At 48.5% G+C, this 24,319-nt stretch overlaps 1 protein-coding gene and 2 long non-coding RNA genes across 3 annotated transcripts in view; 2 read left to right on the plus strand and 1 right to left on the minus strand.

Moving 5' to 3' along the window:
* NEDD4 (NEDD4 E3 ubiquitin protein ligase) overlaps positions 1-24,319 on the plus strand; it is a 582,598-nt gene that overhangs the window by 463,415 nt on the left and 94,864 nt on the right. Inside the window, exon 20 of the mRNA XM_029574322.1 lies at positions 5,516-5,745. Within this exon, the coding sequence (XP_029430182.1) occupies positions 5,516-5,745 (230 nt within the window). The remainder of the gene's footprint in view (positions 1-5,515; positions 5,746-24,319) is intronic.
* LOC115074662 lies at positions 19,166-19,668 on the minus strand. Its single transcript, XR_003852306.1, has 3 exons — positions 19,619-19,668; positions 19,390-19,450; positions 19,166-19,295 (listed from the first exon to the last, which is right to left on the minus strand). It is a non-coding gene; the product is annotated as an uncharacterized LOC115074662 (long non-coding RNA).
* LOC115074663 lies at positions 19,719-20,161 on the plus strand. The gene is made up of 3 exons (XR_003852307.1): positions 19,719-19,768; positions 19,937-19,997; positions 20,092-20,161. It is a non-coding gene; the product is annotated as an uncharacterized LOC115074663 (long non-coding RNA).

A 24,319-nucleotide genomic window follows, 5' to 3' on the forward strand; every position in this document is an offset into this window, starting at 1 on the left:
CGCAGTCTTCCTCAGGACACAAGGTGTTCACGTCTACCCCTGTCTGGACGACTGGTTAATCAGGGCTCCCATTCAGCAAGCCGCTCTGTCGTCCCTCAAACTAACCTTACATACTCTAATTTCGTTAGGATTTCTCGTCATTTATGACAAATCCTACTTAGTCCCATCTCAAACCTTGTCATTCATTGGGGCAGACTTGGATACCTTACAGGCAAAGGCTTTCCTGCCTCGTCAACAAGCACTGACTCTTGTATCTCTTGCTCACCAGCTGCAGTCTCAGCACTCTGCAACTGCACGCCAATTTCTCGTCCTCCTGGGACACATGGCGTCCTCAGTCCATGTCATACCAATGGCCCGCTTGGCCATGAGACTCATGCACTGGACTCTGAGGTCTCAATGGACTCAAGATATTCAGCCTCTGTCGGCCATTGTCCACGTCACTGCTGCGGCAGTCAAAAAAGCAAACAGAATGTTGGGAATTATTAGAAAAGGAATGATGAATAAAACGGAAAATGTCATAATGCCTCTGTATCGCTCCATGGTGAGGCCGCACCTTGAATACTGTGTACAATTCTGGTCGCCGCATCTCAAAAAAGATATAATTGCGATGGAGAAGGTACAGAGAAGGGCTACCAAAATGATAAGGGGAATGGAACAACTCCCCTATGAGGAAAGACTAAAGAGGTTAGGACTTTTCAGCTTGGAGAAGAGACGACTGAGGGGGGATATGATAGAGGTGTTTAAAATCATGAGAGGTCTAGAACGGGTAGATGTGAATCGGTTATTTACTCTTTCGGATAGTAGAAAGACTAGGGGGCACTCCATGAAGTTAGCATGGGGCACATTTAAAACTAATCGGAGAAAGTTCTTTTTTACTCAACGCACAATTAAACTCTGGAATTTGTTGCCAGAGAATGTGGTTCGTGCAGTTAGTATAGCTGTGTTTAAAAAAGGATTGGATAAGTTCTTGGAGGAGAAGTCCATTAGCTGCTATTAAGTTCACTTAGAGAATAGCCACTGCCATTAGCAATGGTTACATGGAATAGACTTAGTTTTTGGGTACTTGCCAGGTTCTTATGGCCTGGATTGGCCACTGTTGGAAACAGGATGCTGGGCTTGATGGACTCTTGGTCTGACCCAGTATGGCATTTTCTTATGTTCTTATGTTCTCACTCAGTCTGTCTTTTGCATGGTGGAAAAATCAGACCAATCTCCTCCAAGGATTGCCCATCCAGGTTCCAAATCCTCAAATCATTCTCACCACCGACGCTTCCAACCTTGAGTGGGAAGCCCACGTAGCCGATCTGCAGACACAAGGCTCTTGGTCTCCAGAGGAAGCCAAACACGAAATAAATTTCCTGGAACGTCGAGCAATCAGATATGCTCTCAGGGCTTTTCAGGATCGCCTCTCAAATCAAGTCATCCTGATCCAGACAGACAACCAGGTGGCCATGTGGTACATCAACAAGCAGGGAGGTACGGGCTCCTTCCTTCTGTGTCAGGAAGCTGCACAGATATGGGTAGAAGCTCTCTCCCATTCGATGTACCTCAAGGACACCTACTTACCGGGAGTGGACAATGTGCTGGCAGACAAGCTGAGTCGCATCTTTCAATCGCACGAGTGGTCTCTCAACCCCTCAGTAGCGAACTCCATTTTTCAACAGTGGGGATATCCTCGAATAGACCTCTTTGCATCCCACAAAACCGCAAAGTGGAAAACTACTGCTCTCTCATTCGCAGCAAACTCTCTCGACCCAGAGACGCATTCTCCCTCTCGTGGACAACTGGTCTGCTCTATGCATTCCCTCCACTTCCTCTTCTCTCAAAGATTCTCGTGAAGTTATGTCAGGACAAGGGAACCATGATCCTGATAGCACCTCTCTGGCCACGCCAAGTGTGGTTTCCAATACTTCAGGGAAGGACCCACTTCTGATCACTCAGAATGACGGGTGCTTGGGCCATCCCAATCTTCACACCTTATCCCTGACGGCATGGATGTTGAAAGGTTAATCCTTCAACCACTTAACCTTTCTGAACCAGTTTCCCGTGTCTTGATTGCTTCACGGAAGCCTTCCACGAGAAAATCTTACTCTTACAAATGGAAAAGGTTCATGTCATAGTCCCTTGACACCCTTTCCTGTCCAATCCCAAAGTTTCTGGACTATCTCTGGCATCTATCTGAGTCAGGTCTAAAGACTTCCTCCATCAGAATGCATGTCAGTGCGGTAGCCGCCTTCCATAAAGGTGTCGGGGATGTCCCTGTATCAGTACAACCCCTTGTAACACGCTTTTTGAAGGGCTTGCTCCATATCAAGCGTCCACTATGTCCTCCAGCCCCTTCTTGGGACCTTAATCTGGTTTTGGGTCGGCTCATGAAACCACTGTTCGAGCCTCTTCACTCTTGTGAAGTTAGATATCTTACATGGAAAGTGATTTTCCTTTTGGCTATCACTTCAGCTTGCAGAGTTAGTGAATGGCAGGCTCTAGTTACCTATCCGCCTTACACTAAACTTCTGCAGGACTGGGTGGTACTCCACACTCACCCTAAATTCTTACCTAATGTAGTTTCGGATTTTCATCTTAATCAATCCATCATACTACCTGTTTTTTTTCCCAGGCCCCATGCCAACCCAGGAGAACAGGCTCTGCATACCCTTGACTGTAAACGGGCTCTAGCGTTTTACCTAGACCGTACAGCTGCCCACAGGGAAAGCACTCAATTGTTCGTCTCTTTCCACCCTAACAAGTTAGGGAAGCCTGTGGGCAAGCAGACTCTCTCCTCCTGGTTGGCAGACTGCATATCCTTTTGCTATCAGCAAGCGGGCATTCCATTCCAAGACCGTGTTAAAGCAACACTCTGTGAGGGCCATGGCAACTTCAGTAGCACACCTACGATCGGTGCCGCTTCCTGACATTTGCAGGGCTGCTACCTGGAGTTCTCTTTGCAGCCCACTATTGCTTGGACAAAGCCGGAAGGCAAGATTCCATCTTAGGCCAGTCTGTCCTTCGTAACCAGTTTACAACATGATGTACCAACACCCTTCCGCCTGCCCGGTGGGGTTCAGAATGCCCTCTACCAAACTCCGCCCCAGTTGTGCCTGTTGCACGCCTTTGGGTACATTTGGTGCATGTTCGGAAATCCTCAGCTCGATACTCACCCATATGTGAGGACTACCATCCTGCTTGTCCTGTGAGAAAGCAAATGTTGCTTACCTGTAACAGGTGTTCTCACAGGACAGCAGGATGTTAGTCCTCACGAAATCCGCCCGCCGCCCCGCGGTGTTGGGTTGGTAACATTTTGTTATTTTATTTATCAGCACTGCCTGTAGCTTTCAAATAAGACTGAAGGGGAACCCTTGCTGGCTACAGGGTTAGTGCCATGCTGGGCATGCCCAGTAGGGGCCAGTCAAAGTTCTGGAAACTTTGACAGAAGTTTTCCGAGATTGGGCTCCATCCTGATGATGTCACCCATATGTGAGGACTAACCTCCTGCTGTCCTGTGAGAACACCTGTTACAGGTAAGCAACATTTGCTTTACTGCTCCTCTGGAGCAAAAGTATCTTCTGCAAGCAGGCTAGCTACTGGCGTACACTTCCCCAGGACAGCGTCTAATGGCTCTGTCCTGGCCAATCCCGGACCACTGACCCCTTTCTTCTGGCCCAGCACTTTGGCGTGTATCGGGGGTTAAGTGTATGGCTGGGCTTTTTGAAAATACAAGGAAGCACGCGCAGGGCCCAGCCATGCAAGTAACCCCCAATTTTTACGCGCGCGGGCCTTTTAAAATTGGCCCGATAGAGAATTTGCATTTTCAGAAACTTGTCACTATTGCCTTTCAGCTTGAGTTGGTTAGAACAATCCATTGTTCTAACCAACTCAAAAAAATTAAATAAAATAAATAAATATTGTCCTATCTAGGAATTCTTAAGGTCTTAGAAACAAATGTACAGAGAGGTAGTTGTGACCTTCAGACTATCACTAATAATCCAGATTACCAATTAGCCTGATTTTAGACATTTGGAATGTGAACTTTGAAGATGTCCCAAGCTGGCATTATAACTTCTTATTTGATATTTGAGAGTTGGCACCTAAGATGCTGATAAAAAAAACATAAAACCTGAGATCCTAAATTGTCTATTTTCTGCTAAACCTAAATTTTCAGATGAAAATTCAGTTAAATTTAGGTACCTAAATTTAAGCCTGCTATTTGTTTTCCTGGAGTTAGGCTCCTACATTAGGTGTCTAATGCTGAAAATCAGTGCTAAGCACCTAGATTTCTTTCCCCAGCCTCACCCCACACCTCTAGCCTCCTACTTTTTAGAGGCCTACATTTAGGTATTCAGTCCTTGTGAATTTTTAAAAGGGCCTGTTTAGGATCATGACGCCTAAAGTTAGACCCTTAAATCCTTGAAAATTGACCTCATAGCTCCTACTTTGTGTATAACTTCTTTCAGCAGTTCTTGTGCCTAACAGTTACAGGTGTTGAATTTATCTGTGGCCCATTTGCCTGAGACCACCAATTTTTGACTAAAGTCCATTTAAATGTGAAGATTCAATGGTATGATTAGCTTCCATTCTGTGAAGACTTTTAGGCAAGGGTTGCACTTTATAGAGAGCATTGAAGCCTTTACTGGATGCTGAATTCCCAGATAGCCAAGCTATTGAGCAGGCTCTGAGAAGGAGTTGTGAGGAACAATTACAGGCAAAGCGGGGGATAAGGCTGTGGGAATCATTGGCTTTCAGCACAAGTGGGTAGCAAGGTGTTATACCATGACAAGCATGGATACTTTCTCATTTATTGTGTATACAGGCCACTGCTTTTTTTCTGTGGGCTAACAAGTATTGACAATTTGCCTACCCGGTGGCCTGGGGTAGAATTTGATCAAATTCAACGTTTTTGTTAACACAAAGGTCAGTTTCATAAACTAAATGTTTGCATGTGTTTAATACATCAGCAGCCTATCCAGTCTGATTCTTATCAGATCTTGAGAGACTGGGCAAAACAACTGTTTTGCAAAATGAGATACTGTTCATTGGAATACCATTTGTAACCAAATGGTGGTTTAACTCAGCCAATCTAGATTTAGGGCTGCCAAGTTCATCATGGTTACACTAGTGCACTCATAAGTTTTAAGTCAAATCACAGATTTTGGCCATGAATAGCTCGATGCCACTTAAATTGGCGATACTTCTAACAAACATGTATCCAGGACTAGAACTATATTTGGAGAACTCTAGCAATAGTTTTATTGGCACTGTGGTTTATTTGTATATGATTTTTTTCTCTGCAAAATAACAGGATAAATCTTTAACTGTCAAATGTAATGTAGTGTATCCTTTCACAGTGTACATTAATGGATTAGAAACTGATATGTACTCTATACAGAGTAATCGTGTTTTTCTTTTATACATAGAAGTACTGTATTAGTATTTATACATAGAAGTACTGTATTAGTAAGTATATGCTTTGCTGTTAACTGTTATATTACAATCATGGGATTAACTCTTTGCTTTTCAGACTGATATTCCAAATCGATTTGAAATGAAATTGCGTCGTTCTGCAATTCTTGAAGATTCTTATAGAAGAATTTTAGCCATTAAAAGAGCAGATCTCCTTAAAGCCCGGCTTTGGATTGAATTTGACAATGAAAAAGGCTTAGATTATGGAGGAGTGGCCAGAGAATGGTTTTTCCTAATTTCTAAAGAAATGTTCAACCCCTATTATGGTCTGTTTGAATATTCTGCTGCGTAAGTACTATAGTTTATAAAAACACAGTATAAAAATTAATTCTTTGTTATAGATTATGTTTAAATTTTCCCTCTATAATCTTATTTATTGAATTTTGAATATACATTAACACTGAATCAAAGGAATTTCAGCAGAATTGTTGCCTGCAGACTTGTAGTTCCCAAAAAAACAAGGAAAGTTTTGTTTAGAGTAACTAGAGTATGACTGGCCCTGCAAGCACATATTCCCTGTACGTACCAGATCAGTCCAGACTCCTGGGTTTTGCCTCCGCACCAGCAGTGGAGACAGAGCAAGATTTGACAGGCTCTGCCATATATACCAGGGTGCCACCCACAGCCTGCCAGTATTTCTCTGTCTCCAGCAGCTGGTCTGGGTGCAGATCCCACAGCCTGGGGGAAAAAAAAAAAAAAGACTTAGGGAGGATAGTCAGTCAGGGGATTGTTTGCTCCTGTTTGCATCTTTCCTTTGTTTAAGTTTATTGAAGAAAAAAAAAAAAAACAGTTTTGGAGGAAGAAAGGTCCGTGGTTCCCAGGGGGTTTGCTAGGTCCTGAGGGGACCATCCCCCCTAGTCGAGCAGGTTGCTGGGGCAAGGGGCGAGGACCCCGCTTCATCAAGCCCAGCAGGGGTGATACCAGGGAGCCCGGCTCACTCACCCCCGCAGGACCGATCCAGCACTCGTCGAGGGACAGCTTCGGAGGTACAAAAAAAAAAGGTTTTGTTTTCAAGATTCTCCGGTCTTACCGCGGTGGCGTTTTCTCCCCCCCCCCCCCCCCCCCCACCCGCCTCCCTCCCCTTCCCACTCGGTCGTTTTAATTGTTTTCGCACGTTTTCAAGGTAGTTTCAGCAGAGCCGGCATGCCACGAGGCATGGCCTGCACGGCCTGTGGCTCTGCTAGCGCGCGCCTCTCGTGGGATGGGCTGTGCTCAGCCTGCATCCCCGGAGGTGAGGGATCGTCGGGGGCGGTTCGGGGGCTGCTGGTTCGTCGGTGCACACTCGCGGTCGGGGAGCATCCCCCGTTTTCTCCTAGGCCAGCCTCACGGAGCGCATGAAAACCCTCCATTTTACCTGCGGCCCGCACAGATGCTCCTATCGCGGAAGGGGCCCAGAATTCCCTACCTACCCCTCTACCCGCAATGCCTGGTTTCGTGGCTGGAGTCCCCGGTCACGGCAGCAGGGGGGGGAGGGACCCGATGCTGATACTACTGATACAGAGAATTCCTGATCCTCTTTCTCGTCAGGATTTATCCTTGCAATGCATAAGGCCTTTTAAGGCCCGCAAAGCCGGCAAGAGACGGTCTCCCCGTCAGGGGTCCCCAGGGGTCCCACCTTCAACGGGCGAGTCTCGGCCAGGTACAGGGGAGAAGGTGGGAGCCTCCAAAGCCAAGCGGCCTCTTCAGGCCCTTCCCCCCATGGAGAACACGGAGTCCTCCGATGTCTCGGCGGACCCCGAGGATCATGGGGTCCCCTCCCCACCCCCGAGGGGGGCAGAGGGAGATGGAATACCTGCGCAGGGGACAGTGCAACAAGGTCAGACGTCCGAGGGGGACGACCCGAGGGTGATACGCCTCTTCCGTCGGGAAGAGTTGCCCCCCCTTATTCCCGCCATTTTGGGGGAATTAGGGATCGATACTCTGCCTGCGGAGTCTAGGCTGGGCTCAATGGATCCAGTGTTGCTGGTTTGAGTGGCCCCCCTACCACTTTCCCCTTTCACTTCTCGTCGACGGACCTTCTCTTTCGGGAATGGGATACCCCAGACCTAGGTCTGAAGGTTATGAAGGCCATGGATAAACTCTATCCCTTGCCAGAGGAGGCTCTGGAGTGTTGCGGGTTCCGAAAGTGGATGCTGCGGTGTCGGCGGTGACAAAGAGGACGACTATTCCGGTCACGGGCACTACGGCGTTGAAGGATCTACAGGATCGCAAGTTGGAAATTCAATTGAAGAACATTTTCGAGGTTTCCGCTCTGGGGGCCCGAGCAGTGATCTGTAGTAACTTTGCCCTACGGGCAGGCCTGCGTTGGGAACAGCAACTGCTCGCCAATGAGGGCCTGTCGAAAGAAGAAGCCAGACAGGCCGGACGTCTAGAGGCGGTAGTCGCTTACAGCGCGGACACGCTGCACGATCTCCTGAGAACTTCGGCGAGCTCCATGGTGTCGGCCGTCTCAGCCCGGCGTCTCTTGTGGCTAAGGAACTGGTCTGCAGATGGTGCCTCCAAGTCTCGTCTGGGCTCCTTACCCTTTAAGGGAAAACTGCTTTTCGGTAAAGAATTGGATGACATGATACAGTTACTGGGTGAGAATAAAGGTTCCCTGTACGTACCAGGATCAGTCCAGGACACCTGGGTTGTGACTCCGCACCAGTAGATGGAGACAGAGCAAGACCTGTCGGCTCAGTCATATATTTATTTATTTATTTATTTTAAGTTTTTTTATACCGATTTTCCTGCATAAAATGCATATCAAACCGGTTTACAATGAAACAGAATGAGCAGGAAGTAAAATTCCTTAGTCTAATACATGTAAACATCAATAATGAAATAATTTTAAACAAAGCAAAAAGCTAAATAACATTAATAAAAGTTAAATTATTAACATAAACATAAATATAATTATATTATATATGACAGTGTGCCAGCCACAGCCCCTCAGTCTTACTCTTCCAGTAGATGGTGCACGTGCAGTCACAGCCTCGGCCTGCCCTGGGTTCTGCTAGTCAGGGGTAGTTCGGTTTTTTAATTTTGAAAGTGCTGGTTAGTTAAGGTTCCAGTCACTCTTCTTTGTTTTTATTTTGAAGTGCTGGTTTGAAGAAGGTCCAGTCCGCCCTGCCTCCCAGGGGGTTTGGGAGGTTCTGAGGGGACCATCCCCCCCTGGTTGAGGCCGCTGCCAGGGTCGAGGACCCGGCTGGTCTAGTGGCAGCGTCGGGGGTGACACCGGGGAGCCCGGTTCACTCACCCCCGCTGGAACAGGGCCCCAAGACCGTGGACAGCGGCGAGTAAAAAAAAAAAAAAAAGTTTCCTTTGCTTTTTCTGCCTGCCGGCTCTCTGTCTCTTCGCGGCTTCGTCTCGTTCTTTTCGGGGGGGAGCCGCTTGCTGGGGGGTGGTTTTTATTTTTAAATCTGTGTTTTCTGCCGCGCTCGTTTTGGATGCCGCGCGGGTCGGCCTGCCGAGCATGCAGCTCGGCGCGCGCGCGCCTTTCAAGGGAGGGCCTTTGTGCGTCCTGTGTCCCGGGCGGTGAAGGGCCGTCCAGGCCGCGTCGGAGGGGCCGTTCCCGTGCGGTTTGATCGCCGCCGCGTGTGGCAGCAGCGTCGGAGGGGCCATAGGATCTCTTCCCGCTTAGCGCGGGAGTGGCGGCCATCTTAGGTTCGGCCCGCGAAATCACGCGGGTGCAGGTGGAAGATGGCGCCTTGCCCCCCCCCCCCTCCGCTTTCCCCGCAGCCGAGACCGGCGGGGGGGGGGACACCCCGGGGGGGGCAGCCCCCCCCCGGGGAGGTTAGTTCCAGTGAAGATTCATCGGGCTCCGGGTCTTCTTCATTTTCAACGGATTTTGCATTGTTGCTGCGCAAGGTCCTTAAATATAAGGGCCACAGGCGCAGGCAGAGGACGGCAGTCGTTTCGGGGGGGTCACAAGTCGGGTCCTAAGAAGAAGAAAGCCAGGGGGACCTCGGTTCTTCCACAAGGCCCAACCAAAGGGAAACGAACACAGATAGCGAACCTATGATGAAGTGGATCTCCACGAGGAGTCCCCGCAGGGGGCCGAGGAGACACCAGGGGGCGGTTCCACCCCGCCCGGAGCGGGCAAAGGGGCGCAAGCCGTGGAAGGCGATGACCTGAAAGTGGTCCGCCTCTTCCGCAGGGAGGAACTGGTCCCACTTATCCCAGCTATTCTCCAGGAGCTGGGGATAGAAGCTCCGCCGGTGGTCGCCTGGCAGGAGGCCAATATGGATCCGGTGCTTTTGGGTCTCACGGGTCCTGCAGTGGCCTTCCCCTTCCATTTTTCGTCGACGGATATCCTGTTTAAGGAATGGGATACACCAGAGTTAGGCCTGAAGGTGACCAAGGCCATGGACAAGCTATATCCTCTGCCGGAGGAGGCGTTGGAGCTTTTAAGGCTCCCGAAGGTGGACGCGGCGGTTTCAGCGGTGACGAAGCGGTCGACGATCCCTGTCACGGGAGCCACAGCCCTGAGATATCCAGGACCGGAAGCTGGAGGTGCAACTGAAGAAGATTTTTGAGGTATCAGCTTTGGGGGTCCGGGCCACCATTTGTACCAACTTTGCTATGAGGGCCAGTTTGCGCTGGGCTCAGGTCCTCCAGGCAAATGCGGGCCTCTCAGAAGAGGAAGCCTCACAGGCGGATCGATTAGAGGCGGCGATAGCATATGGGGCAGATGCTCTCCACGATCTCCTTCGGACTTCTGCTAGGTCCATGGTTGCGGCTGTCTCTGCGCACCATCTCCTTTGGCTTTGTAACTGGGCGGCGGATGGCTCCTCCAAGGCTCATCTAGGGTCGCTTCCATTTAAGGGAAAGCTGTTGTTTGGCAAGGAATTGGATGATTTGATGCTTTCCCTGGGGGAGAACAGGGCTTTCAAATTGCCTGAGGACAGGTCTAGGTCCCGGTCCTCTTTGTCCAGTAGGCCCCGTTTTCGTGGAAGCAGAAAGTCTCGTCCTCAGAGGTCATCGGGCCCCGCATACCGGTCTTCTTCCGCTCGGTCCTCCCAGTGGCCGCAGTCCTTTCGTGGGAAAAGATTCGGTAGACCGGGGGGGACCCCGTCGGGCGCGAGGTCCAAGGCTTCGCAATGAGATGAGGTTGACCCATCCCTCGCCTCCACCCCAGGCCGTAATTTCCAACGTCGGGGCGAGGTTGACGTTATTTTTCGAGGAATGGGTCAAGGTAACGTCGGATCACTGGGTCCTCGACGTGATAAAACACGGTTACTCATTAGATTTTGCTCGAATCCCTTCAGACAAGTTCCTGGTGTCGCCCTGCAAGCATCCAGAGAAGAGAGCGGCTGTGCTAGGGATCCTCGGGCGCCTAGAAAGCTTGGGAGCCATTTCCTCCGTACCTGTCAGTCAGCAAGGCACGTTACTCGATTTACTTCATCGTTTCGAAGAAAGACGGCACGTCCAGACCGATTTTGGATCTGAAAGCGGTGAACAGATGCCTTCGCGTCCCTCATTTCAAAATGGAGACAATTCGCTCAGTAATTGCCTCGGTACGGCCCGGCGAATTCCTGGCCTCGCTAGATCTCACGGAAGCATACCTCCACGTGGGTATCCAGCCATCGTTTCAGTGGTTCCTCAGGTTCTGCATCCTGGGAAGGCATTATCAGTTTTGGGCGCTCCCCTTCGGGCTCGCGACGGCTCCTCGTACATTCACGAAGGTGATGGTCGTGGTGGCAGCTCAGCTTCGGCGAGAGGGTTTCCTGGTCCACCCTTACCTGGACGACTGGTTGATCCTGGCCAAGTCCGAGAGCCAGTGTCGGATGGCCGTGGCCAGAGTCCTCCAGCTGCTGCAGTCCCTGGGCTGGGTCGTCAACTTCTGCAAGAGTCATCTAGTTCCCACCCAGTCCTTGGAATATCTAGGAGCCGACTTCGACATGAAACGGGGCCAGGTGTTCCTGTCAGGGGAGCGCGTGCACAAGCTGCAGACTCAGGTCAAGCGGTTATTGTCTCTTCGGCTACCGCTGGTTTGCGATTACCTGATGGTTCTGGGGTCTATGGCGTCAACGCTCGCGTTGGTCCCCTGGGCGTTCGCTCATCTACGTCCATTACAATCATCCTTGCTATCCCGTTGGAAGCCGGTGTCAGAGGAATTCCACCTTCCGCTGCCACTCACGGATCAGGCGAGGGACAGCCTGCAATGGTGGCTAGTGTCGGAACACCTGACTTGTGGTGTGTCCCTGTTAGTTCCCAACTGGACGGTAGTGACCACGGATGCCAGCCTCTCCGGTTGGGGAGCAGTTTGCCTAGGCAAGTCAGTACAGGGCCGGTGGTCAGCGACTCAAGCTCAGTGGTCCATCAACCGGCTAGAGACCAGAGCGGCTCGCCTGGCACTGCAGTCCTTCCTGCCGTTGATACAGGGAATGGCGGTTCGGATATTGTCGGACAACGCGACCACCGTAGCCTACATCAACCGCCAAGGCGGGACAAGGAGTCCCCTAGTAGCGGAGGAGGTGCGGCTCTTGATAGGCTGGGCGGAACAACATCTCAGCAACATCGCAGCGTCTCACATCGCCGGGGTCAACAATGTCCAGGCAGATTTTCTCAGTCGTCATCACCTAGATCCCGGGGAATGGGAACTGGCGGAGGACGCCTTCCTTCTCATCTGCAGGACGTGAGGGGTGCCCCACATGGATCTGATGGCCACGTGGCAAAACGCAAAGGCCCCACGGTTTTACAGCCGACGCCGAGAGAGAGGGGCCGAGGGCGTCGACGCATTGGCTCTTCCCTGGCCGACGGACGTGTTGCTGTACGTGTTTCCCCCGTGGCCGATGATAGGCAAGATCCCTCGTCGCATAGAGTTGCACCCGTCCAAAGTGATCCTGGTGGCACCAGAGTGGCCACGTCGGCCATGGTTTGCCGATCTCATTCAGTTGTCGGTGGACGCTCCCCTTCGTCTCCAGGGGTTCACGGGGCTCCTCCGCCAGGGCCCCGTCTGTTTGGAGGATGCGGATCACTTTTGTCTCGCGGCATGGCTTTTGAAAGGAATCGCTTGAAGAGGAAGAGTTACTCAGATGCGGTGGTAGCCACGCTGTTGAGGTCCAGGAAGCAGTCTACGTCCTTGGCGTATGTCCGAGTCTGGGTGGTTTTTGAGGACTGGTGCGTGCAGCGTGGAGTTGATCCCACTTCAGCCTCCGTCTCCGATATCCTAGCGTTTCTCCAGGCTGGTCTTGCCAAAGGTCTGGCGTGCAGGTTGCGGCGCTTGGTTGCTTGCGAGGTAAGGTTCGGGGATCCTCCCTGGCCCTGCACCCGGATATTTCCCGTTTTCTTCGGGGAGCGAAGCATCTCCGTCCTCCATTGCGTCATCCCTGTCCGTCCTGGAACCTCAATTGGGTTCTCTCCTCCTTATGCTCGGCGCCGTTTGAGCCCTTGAAGCGGTCGACTATTAAAGATCTCACGTTGAAGACCGTATTCCTGGTGGCAATTGCTTCGGCACGGCGTGTTTCGGAGTTGCAGGCGCTATCCTGTAGGGAGCCGTTCTTGCGCATTTCCGACTCAGGAGTCTCCTTGCGGACGGTTCCGTCCTTTTTGCCTAAAGTCGTGTCGGCATTTCATTTGAATCAATCTGTTGAGCTTCCCGCTTTCGCGGTTGGGGAGTCCTCGGATCCGAAAACGAGGGACTTACGGAAGCTAGATGTGCGGAGGTCCCTCCTTCGCTATCTAGAGGTCACTAATCCTTTTCGAGTGTCTGATCATCTTTTTGTTCTATTTTCTGGTTCAAAGAAAGGTGCCGCAGCGTCCCGCACGACGATTGCCCGTTGGCTCAAGGAGGCCATTGGCTCAGCGTACCTAGTGCAGGGGAAACCGGTTCCCGAGGGTCTCAGGGCTCACTCGACTTGTTCCCATGCGGCGTCTTGGGCGGAATCTTCTCAGGTGTCGCCTCAAGAGATTTGCAGGGCAGCTACCTGGAAGTCGTTACATACCTTCATTAGACATTACCGGTTGGATGTTCAGGCTACAGAGACCGGGGGGTTTGGAGAGAGGGTACTCCGAGCGGGACTCTCTGCTTCCCACCCTCGGTAAGTTGGCTCTGGTACATCCCAGGTGTCCTGGACTGATCCTGGTACGTACAGGGAAAGGAAAATTAGTTTCTTACCTGATAATTTTCGTTCCTGTAGTACCAATGATCAGTCCAGGATCCCGCCCGCATTGCTGTTTTGGAGTAACAGAGAGCCCGCTCGTGGTTGATTGCCTAATCTGATTTCTTGTTTCGCTCTCTTGGTTAGGAGAGTTCTGTTCCAGTGGGGGTCTTGATTTGCTCCCTGGTAAAGTTAGGTTTAGATAAGGTTACTGGTTTCATGTTCTACTTTGACATTTCGTAAGACTGAGGGGCTGTGGCTGGCACACTGTCATATATGACTGAGCCGACAGGTCTTGCTCTGTCTCCATCTACCGGTGCGGAGTCACAACCCAGGTGTCCTGGACTGATCCTTGGTACTACAGGAACGGAAATTATCAGATAAGAAACTAATTTTCCTATATCGCCTGCCAGAGGGACAATTCATGGTCCAATGGGTCCTTCTCATCCCGGTCTAGATTTAGGAGTAACCGTAAGTCTCGGGGCCCTCGCCCTAGTACACCCTCGACCTCCTTTCGTTCGGGGGGGGGGGGGGGGGGGTAGACAGCAGTCTCAGCCCTTTCGGGGATGGCGCTTTGGCAGACCTGCTTCCACCTCTTCACCCCCGGCGGTAAGTCTGTGCAATGATGGCCTGCCGGTCCATCCCTCGTTTCTGAAGGTAGGGGGCAGGCTATCCCTCTTTTACGAGGCATGGACGGTATGTCTGGCGCTGAGGGCCTTCCTCCCTCTAGTTCAGGGAAAAGCGGTCAGGGTCCTGTCCGACAATGCAACTACGGTGGCTTACATCAATTGTCAGGGAGGACCCGGAGTCGCCTGGTGGCGTTAGAAGCTCGACTTCTACTTCAATGGGCGGAGTGGCACCTTCTCAGCATCACCGTGTCCCACATCGCAGGGGTAGACAACGTTCACGTGGACTTTCTGAGCAGACATCAGCTCGACCCCGGAGAATGGGAACTGATGGACAGCGCCTTCCAGCTCATCTGCGACAGGTGGGGACAGCCGGCCATGGATCTGATGGCAACCTTTCAGAATGCCAAGGCTCCACACTTCTTTGCACGGTGCAGGGAATCAGGAGCGGAAGGGGTGGATTCCTTGGCACTGCCCTGGCCGATGTCAATCCTTCTGTATGGTTTTTCCTCCTTGGCCTCTGATAGGCAAGGTCCTTCGTCGCATAGAGATTCACCCTGCGGAAGTTACCTTGGTGGCTCCTGAGTGGCCTCAGCGGCCGTGGTTTGCAGACCTCGTCAACCTCGTCAACCTGGCAATAGAAGCTCCACTCCGTCTCCCGGCGTTATCGAATCTGCTTCATCAGGGACCGGTCTGTTTCGATCAGGTAGATCGCTTTTGTCTAGCAGCATGGCTTTTGTGAGGCGCCGTCTAAGTGGGAAAGGTTATTCGGATGCGGTGGTATCCACCCTTCTTCGGTCGCGTAAGACCTCGACCTCGACCTCATTGTCATATATTCGTGTCTGGAAAGTGTTCGAGTCCATGGTGTGTTTCTCGGATGGTTCCACCTACCCGGGCGGCTGTTTCTGATATCTTAGCCTTTCTTCAGGACAGTTTGGCCAAGGGGCTGTCTTGTAGTTTGTTGCGTGTACAGGTGGCAGCTCTCGGTTGTTTACGGGGCATGGTGGAAGGGAGGACGTTGGCATCTCATCCTGATATTGTACGTTTCCTGAAGGGGGCAAAGCATTTGCGTCCACCCCTACGTGCTCCTTGTCCTTCCCGGAACCTTAATGTGGTGCTCAAAGCTTTGTGCGCACCCCCATTTGAGCCTCTGAAGAGGACGTCTCTGAAGGATCTCACTTTGAAGGTCGTGTTTTTGGTGGCGATCACTTCAGCTAGGAGGGTTTCCGAACCTCAGGCTTTGTCCTGTAGGGAACCCTTCTTGCGCATCTCTGAGTCCGGAGTTAGTCTCCGGACGGTTCCTTCCTTTTTACCCAAAGTAGTTTCTTCCTTTCACCTGAACCAGTCCGTGGAGCTTCCGGCGTTTTCGCATATAGATAGGTCGGATACTCTGTCCAAAGAGTTGAAGAAGTTGGATGTTCGGCGGGCCCTCTTACGCTACCTGGAAATCACAAATAGGTTTCGGATCACCTTTTCGTACTTTGGAAGGGTCCCAAGAAGGGTAATATGGCATCCAAGACTACCATCTTGCGATGGTTGAAGGAAGCCATAAATTCCGCGTATCTTTTGGCTGGTCGGCCCTTGCCTTTGGGTCTGAAGGCGCACTCTACTCTCTCCCAGGCAGCTTCCTGGGCAGAGTGTCAGCAGATATCTCCGCTAGAGATCTGTAGGGCAGTGACTTGGAAGACGTTGCACATGTTCGCACGTCACTATCGTCTGGATGTTCAGGACTCCAGGGAGGGCAATTTCGGAGCAGGCGCATTGAGAACGGGCCTCTCCGTTTCCCACCCCGTGTAGTTGAGCGCTGGTACATCCCAGGAGTCTGGACTGATCCGGTATGTACAGGGAAAAGAAATTAGGTCTTACCTTCGATAATTTTCGTTCCTGTAATACCAAGTATCAGTCCAGAGTCCCTCCCACTGCTGCATTAAGTTCGGAGAGTCCATTGTTCCTAAATTTTGCTCTAAATTCATTGGCTCTGAGGAGCTTCTTATCTCTGTTCTTTACGTTTGGCTGGGTCGGATCCTTGTTGGAGGGGAGTGACCTGAGGGTTCCCCGGTTGATTTTCATGTATATAGTTAGTGACAGTTGGGGATCATTCTGCTTTGACATGGTATAATACTGGCAGGCTGTGGGTGGCACCCTGGTATATATGGCAGAGCCTGTCAAATCTTGCTCTGTCTCCACCTGCTGGTGTGGAGGCAAAACCCAGGAGTCTGGACTGATCCTTGGTACTAAAGGAACGAAAATTATCAAAGGTAAGACCTAATTTTCTTTTATATTGCCAAAAAAAGAACACACTTTTTTTCTTTGGGAAATCTGAATTTGCTTGGGTCTCTTAAATATTACATGCTTGGTTTGTGGGAGGTGGGAGGAAGCAACATGTTAACAGTCGGTTTGAAAGAAATCCTTGTCAAGCCTCCCAGCTGGAGAAAGAGTTTTTTGACAATTTTGGTAGGGGAATGAACATGTTAAAAGTATATTGGAAAAAAAAGTTATAAATATTGGAATTATATATATATGTCTCTGCTTAGAAATCCCATAGTTGGAGCCAGTCTGGTGGCTCAGTGACCGTTCTATGCACAGCCATGCAGAGGACCTAGATTCAATTCCTTGATCAGGTCTTCTGCTCTTCAGGCCAGCCAGATGTAGGGATGCTGCATAGCCAACATTTCTTTATTTAAAAATATTTTTGTCCCACACCCTCTGAAGTTCATGGCGCGTAACAAGAGTACAAGCATAAAAATACAAATATGAAAACAAGCATAAAGCATATATGGTACAGATCAAAGACAATACCAAATAAAAACAGACAAACTATAGTGAAGTAAAACAAACAAACAAAAAAGCTATGGCCGTTAACTGGTCCAGCCAGATTTACTAATTAAGTACCTGATTCACTAAGGGTTTTACCCATGGACAAAAAGTGGGAGAAAAGCCTTAATGAATCTGGTCCTAAGTGAGCTGGACTTAACAGCAGTGAGAATAAACTTACAGGAGAAGACTGAATCAAAGGAGAGGATTGCACACCATTTGGGAGAAAACCTCAGGGTTTGCTTAGTGAGAAGGCAATGTTGAAAAGATGAGTTTTTAAAGCAACTTTGAATTCTTTTTTTATTGTCCAAAGACGAATATGCTGTGGTAGAGCGTTCCATAAAGAGGGCCCTTGGGAGAGGGAATCTCCATTGTTGCACAATGGAGACACCTAACTGCCAGATTTAAGGCCCATATTTGAAGGATTTCAGAAGGAGCCCTTCTTTATGCATGGCCTCTGGGCTATGTGAGTTGGGAGAGGATTAATGAGGAAAAAAATCCCAGGATATTTATGAATGAAGGCGCCCAGCACTGGATCTCAGCCTTGGTTCCAATTTAGCCAGAAGACTAAAAAGAACAGCAGGAAGCATCCCCTCCCCTCCCCCCACAAAAAAATCCCTTAGAGCACATTCTGCTTTAAAGAAACTCTAACTTGTCATATACCATAAGTAGGCATCACAATTTCTTTTAATCTATTTCAGTTCAACATGCACAGTTGAGAAAGTTAGAAATGCATGTCTAACTTTTTTCTTTGCTCCTTGCAAGCATTCTTTTTATGCCCTATAAAATACTTTAAGAGAATAACAATTGGTATACTGTGTACACACTTCAATTGTAGGGACATTCTAACCAAATAAATTCTATTTACTTTTAGTTGGTCTGCTCGACATTTCCATTTTACTGTGTGTTAAGGAATATTTGATAGTGGATGGGGTATGTTTACTTTGTTAAAACATGTTTCAAAGCTAGTCCTCTTTTCTCTGAAGAGGAATAAATAGGCCAAATGACTGCTTATGGGACTGAGCAGAATGAAATTTCCAGAGCTTTCTGAAAATTTTTAAAGGGGTACATTTTTTAAAGGAGTTACACACGTAAAATTAGTGTATATGCTATTTTATAAGCATCAAAAATATGCGTGTGGGCGGTCTGGGATGTTCCGGGAGGAGGAGGCCCAAGAGATACATGCATAAGTTGCTATTCTATAATTGTTTTACGTGAATATATTAGGAAACGTATTTGTGCAATTTTACACCTGCTAATTATCTCATGCAAATAATATCACATTTCTCTGTTGTCTGCTATTATTGGGTGGGAGAACTGGATGAACTGGGGTAAATTCTAGGAGGGTCTCAACTGGAGACTGACTGGATGAACTGGTGGAGGTATCAACAAACTGGTGATTTCAATTACATGTGCATGTTTTAAAATATACAGACATTCCTGTATTAATCAGGGTTTTATGTGAGCAAGTTCTATTATTTTTTGTATGTAAAATATACATGCATACTTCAGTGGAAAGTGATATATTGAATAGGTCTCCAATAGATTACTCTCCTGCAGGTGTCTTTTCTATACAGATTTTTTTTATCTTTTGATTTTGCGTCTGTGTTTTTTCTCACTATGTCAGAGAAGGCCAGCATATCCTATCCTTAGTATGCATGAAAGGTGTCCACTACTGACCATCATAAATTGTGCTACATCTTTCTTGTGAAGGACCATGATAATGATGGTCTAAAATATCATCCAGAGCAGAATATTTCTGGAAGTACAATCTCTGTGCCTTTTTTGCTGGTGAACTTTGGCCCAGGTCCCAGAACCTGGCCTCAAAAGCTCAACACTTAGCCAGGGAAGCCATTCATAGTTGAGCTAGTAACCAGGCATCATCGAAAAGGTCCTTAAACTTTTCAATGCCTCTTTCTAAGGTTAAATTTATAAACCCAAACAATATAACATGAAAAAATTATGAATTCAAAAAGAGACCTGTTATATGGATGTCAATAATCTGAGTGTACCTTCATACGATGCTGTAAAAAAATACGGCTATCGTGACTGTGAAGCCTATGTGTAGGCTTTAAAAATCATTAGGTACCCCAGTGTTGGAATGCAAACTTTTGTAGTGCTCACTGTCCACTGTGCAATTGTTGCTGAAATGATCACGTGGATACTGTTGCAATATTCACTTATCTCAAAATTGTAGTCGGTCTTGCCTCAGCCGACATCCTGATGTTTCGGAGGCTGGCTCCTTCTTCAAGGGCTGGATATGCGCAAGAGAGACCGGTATTCCAGTGAAACATTAGATGTTGTGACAGTGAATCTGGTGAAACACAGGTAAAGTGTGCAAAAAAAGAGATATCTTTTAGTTATTGAAAAAACAATTAACTTAGGCTGAAATGTAGAGAGATACATACTTGATTACTGTGCCAGCAATGTTCAACTTGTTAGGTTTGTTTAGCGGTCTGTGAAGCTCCGCTGTGAAGGAAATGAAATGACCAGAGAACTGTTTACTCTGTCTTAACTGCTGTAATTGTTAGCCTGCTTGTTAAAACCTGCAAACGGGCAGAAAAGGCTGCTGTTTTTTTAAAACTTGAAGTGGTAAAAGTTGTGCTCAAATCTCGGAATAAAATTTAAAGTACTTACTGAAAAACAAGCGGCTGCTCCCACGACTCTGTGCTGGCGCGAAAACGCCGGCAAAAGACTTCCTACAGAGGGTTCTCCCTTCAAATATGGAGTCTTTTGCCGGCGTTTTCGCGCCAGCACAGAGTCGTGGGAGCAGCCGCTTGTTTTTCAGTAAGTACTTTAAATTTTATTCCGAGATTTGAGCACAACTTTTACCACTTCAAGTTTTAAAAAAACAGCAGCCTTTTCTGCCCGTTTGCAGGTTTTAACAAGCAGGCTAACAATTACAGCAGTTAAGACAGAGTAAACAGTTCTCTGGTCATTTCATTTCCTTCACAGCGGAGCTTCACAGACCGCTAAACAAACCTAACAAGTTGAACATTGCTGGCACAGTAATCAAGTATGTATCTCTCTACATTTCAGCCTAAGTTAATTGTTTTTTCAATAACTAAAAGATGTCTCTTTTTTTGCACACTTTACCTGTGTGTCACCAGATTCACTGTCACAACATCTAATGTTTCACTGGAATACCGGTCTCTCTTGCGCATATCCAGCCCTTGAAGAAGGAGCCAGCCTCCGAAACATCAGGATGTCGGCTGAGGCAAGACCGACTACAATTTTGAGATAAGTGAATATTGCAACAGTATCCACGTGATCATTTCAGCAACAATTGCACAGTGGACAGTGAGCACTACAAAAGTTTGCATTCCAACACTGGGGTACCTAATGATTTTTAAAGCCTACACCTAGGCTTCACAGTCACGATAGCCGTATTTTTTTACAGCATCGTATGAAGGTACACTCAGATTATTGACATCCATATAACAGGTCTCTTTCTAAGGTTAAGCATCTGAATCAAGCAAAGTCTTGATTTCTTTGCTTGAATCTGATGAAGAGCTCTAACACATGCTGAGAGCCAAGGCTGAGTGCCAAAGGCAGCAAACATAGTCTTGAGTGGAAGTTTCAACACTTCAGTGCAGCCGCTTGACTTATCAATTCCAAGAACTCAAAACATGATAGAAGTTCTATACATTCTGAAGAGAACATACCTGAAGGCTAGCCTGGCCTTCTGCACCAAGGCCATTGCATGTAGATCGCCTCAGGCCTTCCTAAAGCCTCAAGTTGAAAAGGGCCATCAGGAATGCACAGTTCTATCCTGCCACTGCCATCTGAATTATTCAACAAGGAACTGAAGAGGAGAATTTTGCTGATACTCACTTTATACATAGTCTGCACCAGAATTTGGGAACAGAGTCCCTCCACTTCAATAGGTACATCAGATGAACTGCCAACTGATCTCTTTTGACACTGAGTGTTTATCCCAGGACAAGCAGGATGATAGTCCTCACATATGGGTGACATCATTGATGGAGCCCTATTGCGGAAAACGTTGTCAAAGTTTCTAGAAACTTTTGACTGGCCCTGTGAGGCCACTGAGCATGCCCAGCATGCCATGATATTCTCTGCCACAGGGGTCTCTCTTCAGTCTTCATTTTTCCGCGCTGCTGTAGGCATCGCGGAGCAGGAGCCTTTGTGAGTTTTCTTACAGTTTTTTGTCTGACTAAAAATCAGATTTCACCATTCATTTTCTCCCACATCGGGGTCTCGCAGGTTTCCACTGGCTGGTGAGTAAATCTTGGTCTCTTTTTTACTCTTTGAGTAAAACTTTTTCCTCTCACATTTCTTCTCATTTCATCGACAGCTGTCGACGTAAAAATGGCCACGGGATTTAAAAAATGTCCCAACTGTAATCGGACAATGTCCATTACAGACCCACACCTTGAGTGTGTGCTTTGTTTAGGGGAAAAACACGACGTAACAACCTGTCCCAAATGTGCAGAAATGACCGCGAAGGGAAGAAAGGCCCACCAAGAAAAGATGAAGCATTTATTACATCTATAACTTCTGCCATCTCCTTCCACTTCAACTCAATCGTCTCTGGCTGGAGTCTCCAAATGCATAATTTTGAAAAAATGTCGTCCGGAAGGGTCGGGCGACAATCCATCGCCAACATCATCGATAGCATCAAAGTCAGCGACCGAACACCATTTGAAGCACCGCCATCGACACAGACACCCATCGATACCAGAGGTGCTTCTCTCCCCGGAGGAATCGACCGCGAAACGGCCTAGGATCCAGGAAACACCGGTACCTCCAACGCTGAGGCCTTCATCCCATGGCGACGCACCAGTTGTCGAACCTCCACGGGGCTCTGTGGAAGGACCATCGACACCTCCACCGCGTGCAGCTGCTCTGCCTGCACCAGCTGTTACGCAGGAATTGTCTGATTTCATCCGTCAAGTGGTGCTCCAGGCCTTAAAGGATCAAAAGAGGTTGATACCGGTGCCCGCACCGATGCCGACAATCCTGCCAATGCCGGTGCCTGCACCGATGCCGGCACCACAGCCTAAGACGATACCAAGGCGACCATCGATACCAACACCGATTCCATGGTCGATGCCCGACCCGATGCCATCGATGCCGATGTCACCTGGGGCTCCAGGACATCCTGAATTTGCGCTGTACCAGGTTCTTATGAAGAAATTTGATGAAATAGTCGGTGCTATTCCATCTAAGCCACGAGAAGAAATTCCTGGACGGATACCTATAGATGATCCGCAGCCAGGTCCTTCAGGACTTCCTCGTCCACCAAGGTCTTCTCCAATGTCTCCACATCAGGACGATCCATATGATACATGGGATGACAGGCATACATACACTTCCTCTGAAGGATTTATGTCCGATCCTTCCCCTCCAGAAGAAAGGAAGAAATCTCCACCGGAGGATTTATCCTTTACAAACTTTGTTCAGGATATGGCGGACACCATACCCTTTACGCTGGTAGATGAGGAGGATGCTAGACAGCAAACACTGGAGGTCCTCCAATTCGTGGATCCTCCAAAACAAGTATTAGCCATACCTGTCCATGAAGTCCTCCTAGACTTACAGTATAGACTCTGGGAGCACCCATCAATAAAAGAATGGACACTACTTATTTGGTACAGTCTGTTCCCGGCTACCAAAAAGCACAACTTCCACACCAATCAGTGGTTGTGGAATCCGCACAAAAGAAATCAAAACGGATAAGGCCGCATTCCTCCACTCCTGCAGGCAAGGATCATAGATTCTTGGATTCCCTGGGTAGGAAAATTTATCAAGGAGCCGTGTTAAACACAAAAATTGCATCTTATCAGTTATACATGACTCAATATCAGAGGAATCTGTGGAAACAGATGCAAGAATTTTCAACTTTGTTACCACAACAATATCAAGAAGCAGCCCAAGCAATCATTCACAAAGGACTTGAAGCTGGCAAGTACGAAGTCCGAGCCGCTTATGATAGTTTTGAAACAGCCTCCAGAGTAGTGGCCTCTGGTATAAGTGCAAGACGTTGGGCATGGCTTAAAGCCTCGGACCTCAGGCCTGAAATCCAGGAAAAGTTAGTTGATTTACCATGTGTTGGTGACAACCTTTTTGGCTCTAAAGTGCAAGATGCTGTAGCACAATTAAAGGAACACACAGAAACCCTGCGCCAACTATCGTTAGTTCCACAGACTCTGCTACCCAGTCATCTCGCCAACCTCCAAGAAAGGATTGTAGACGACCCTTCTATCGGCAGAGGTGTTATTGCCCTCCAGCATCAAGGGGCAGATCTTCTAGGCCGCAGCAAAGAGCTCAGCCCAGACAACCTAGGGCGGCTAGGCCTCAACCTCCGCCGTAGATGGGACCGGCTGCAGGCTTTTGAGGCCATTCCCAGAGACCAAAGCCATCTCTTCAACCCTCAACCAGATCTACCAGTAGGAGGCTGAATATCCTCCTCCTACAACCATTGGATACAAATAACAGACCAATGGGTACTTGCAATAATATCTCGAGGTTACCAACTCAATTTTCTTTCAATTCCAAGAGATTCTCCTCCGAGACCTCTTCCTCTAAGCGAAAACCACATAATCAAATTACAAATAGAATTATCCACCCTTCTGAGAGCCAGAGCTGTAGAGCATGCTTCCACTTCTTCAAACAGGAGATTGGCTTTGTTCTCTGGATCTTCAAGACGCTTATGCTCACATACCAATATTCCCTCCTCATCGCAAGTATCTGTGCTTCATGGTGGGTCATCAGCATTTCCAGTACAGAGTACTACCATTCGGACTTGCCTCTGCTCCCAGATTATTCACCAAATGTCTGGCAGTAATAGCAGCACACTTGCACAAGGAAAGTGTCCATGTCTTCCCCTATCTAGACGACTGGCTCATCAGAAGTCAATCTCAACAAGGAGCTCTGGCTTCTCTCAGTCGAACAATTACTCTACTTCACTCCATGGGCTTTCTCATCAATTATCAAAAGTCCCATCTCATTCCGACTCACCTGCTTCAATTCATAGGAACAGAATTGAACACCATACTTTCAAAAGCTTTTCTACCCGAGGATCGAGCAGACGCACTTTCCCTACTGGCAAACTTGTTTCACTCAAAGAAACAAGCAACAGCTCATCAGTTTCTAACCTTACTAGGCCACATGGCTTCCAAGGTTCATGTCACTCCTATGGCAAGGCTAGCCATGAGGGTAACTCAATGGACTTTAAGATCACAATGGATCCAAGCCATTCAACCACTGTCTTCTCCAATTCAAGTAACCCACCAGCTACGTTCATCTCTATTTTGGTGGGCGAACAAGGACAACTTGCACAAGGGCCTACCCTTCCAGCAACCAGTCTCACAG

Source organism: Rhinatrema bivittatum, chromosome 13 (assembly GCF_901001135.1).
Source record: "Rhinatrema bivittatum chromosome 13, aRhiBiv1.1, whole genome shotgun sequence".
In the NCBI taxonomy this organism is placed as follows: Eukaryota; Metazoa; Chordata; class Amphibia; order Gymnophiona; family Rhinatrematidae; genus Rhinatrema; species Rhinatrema bivittatum.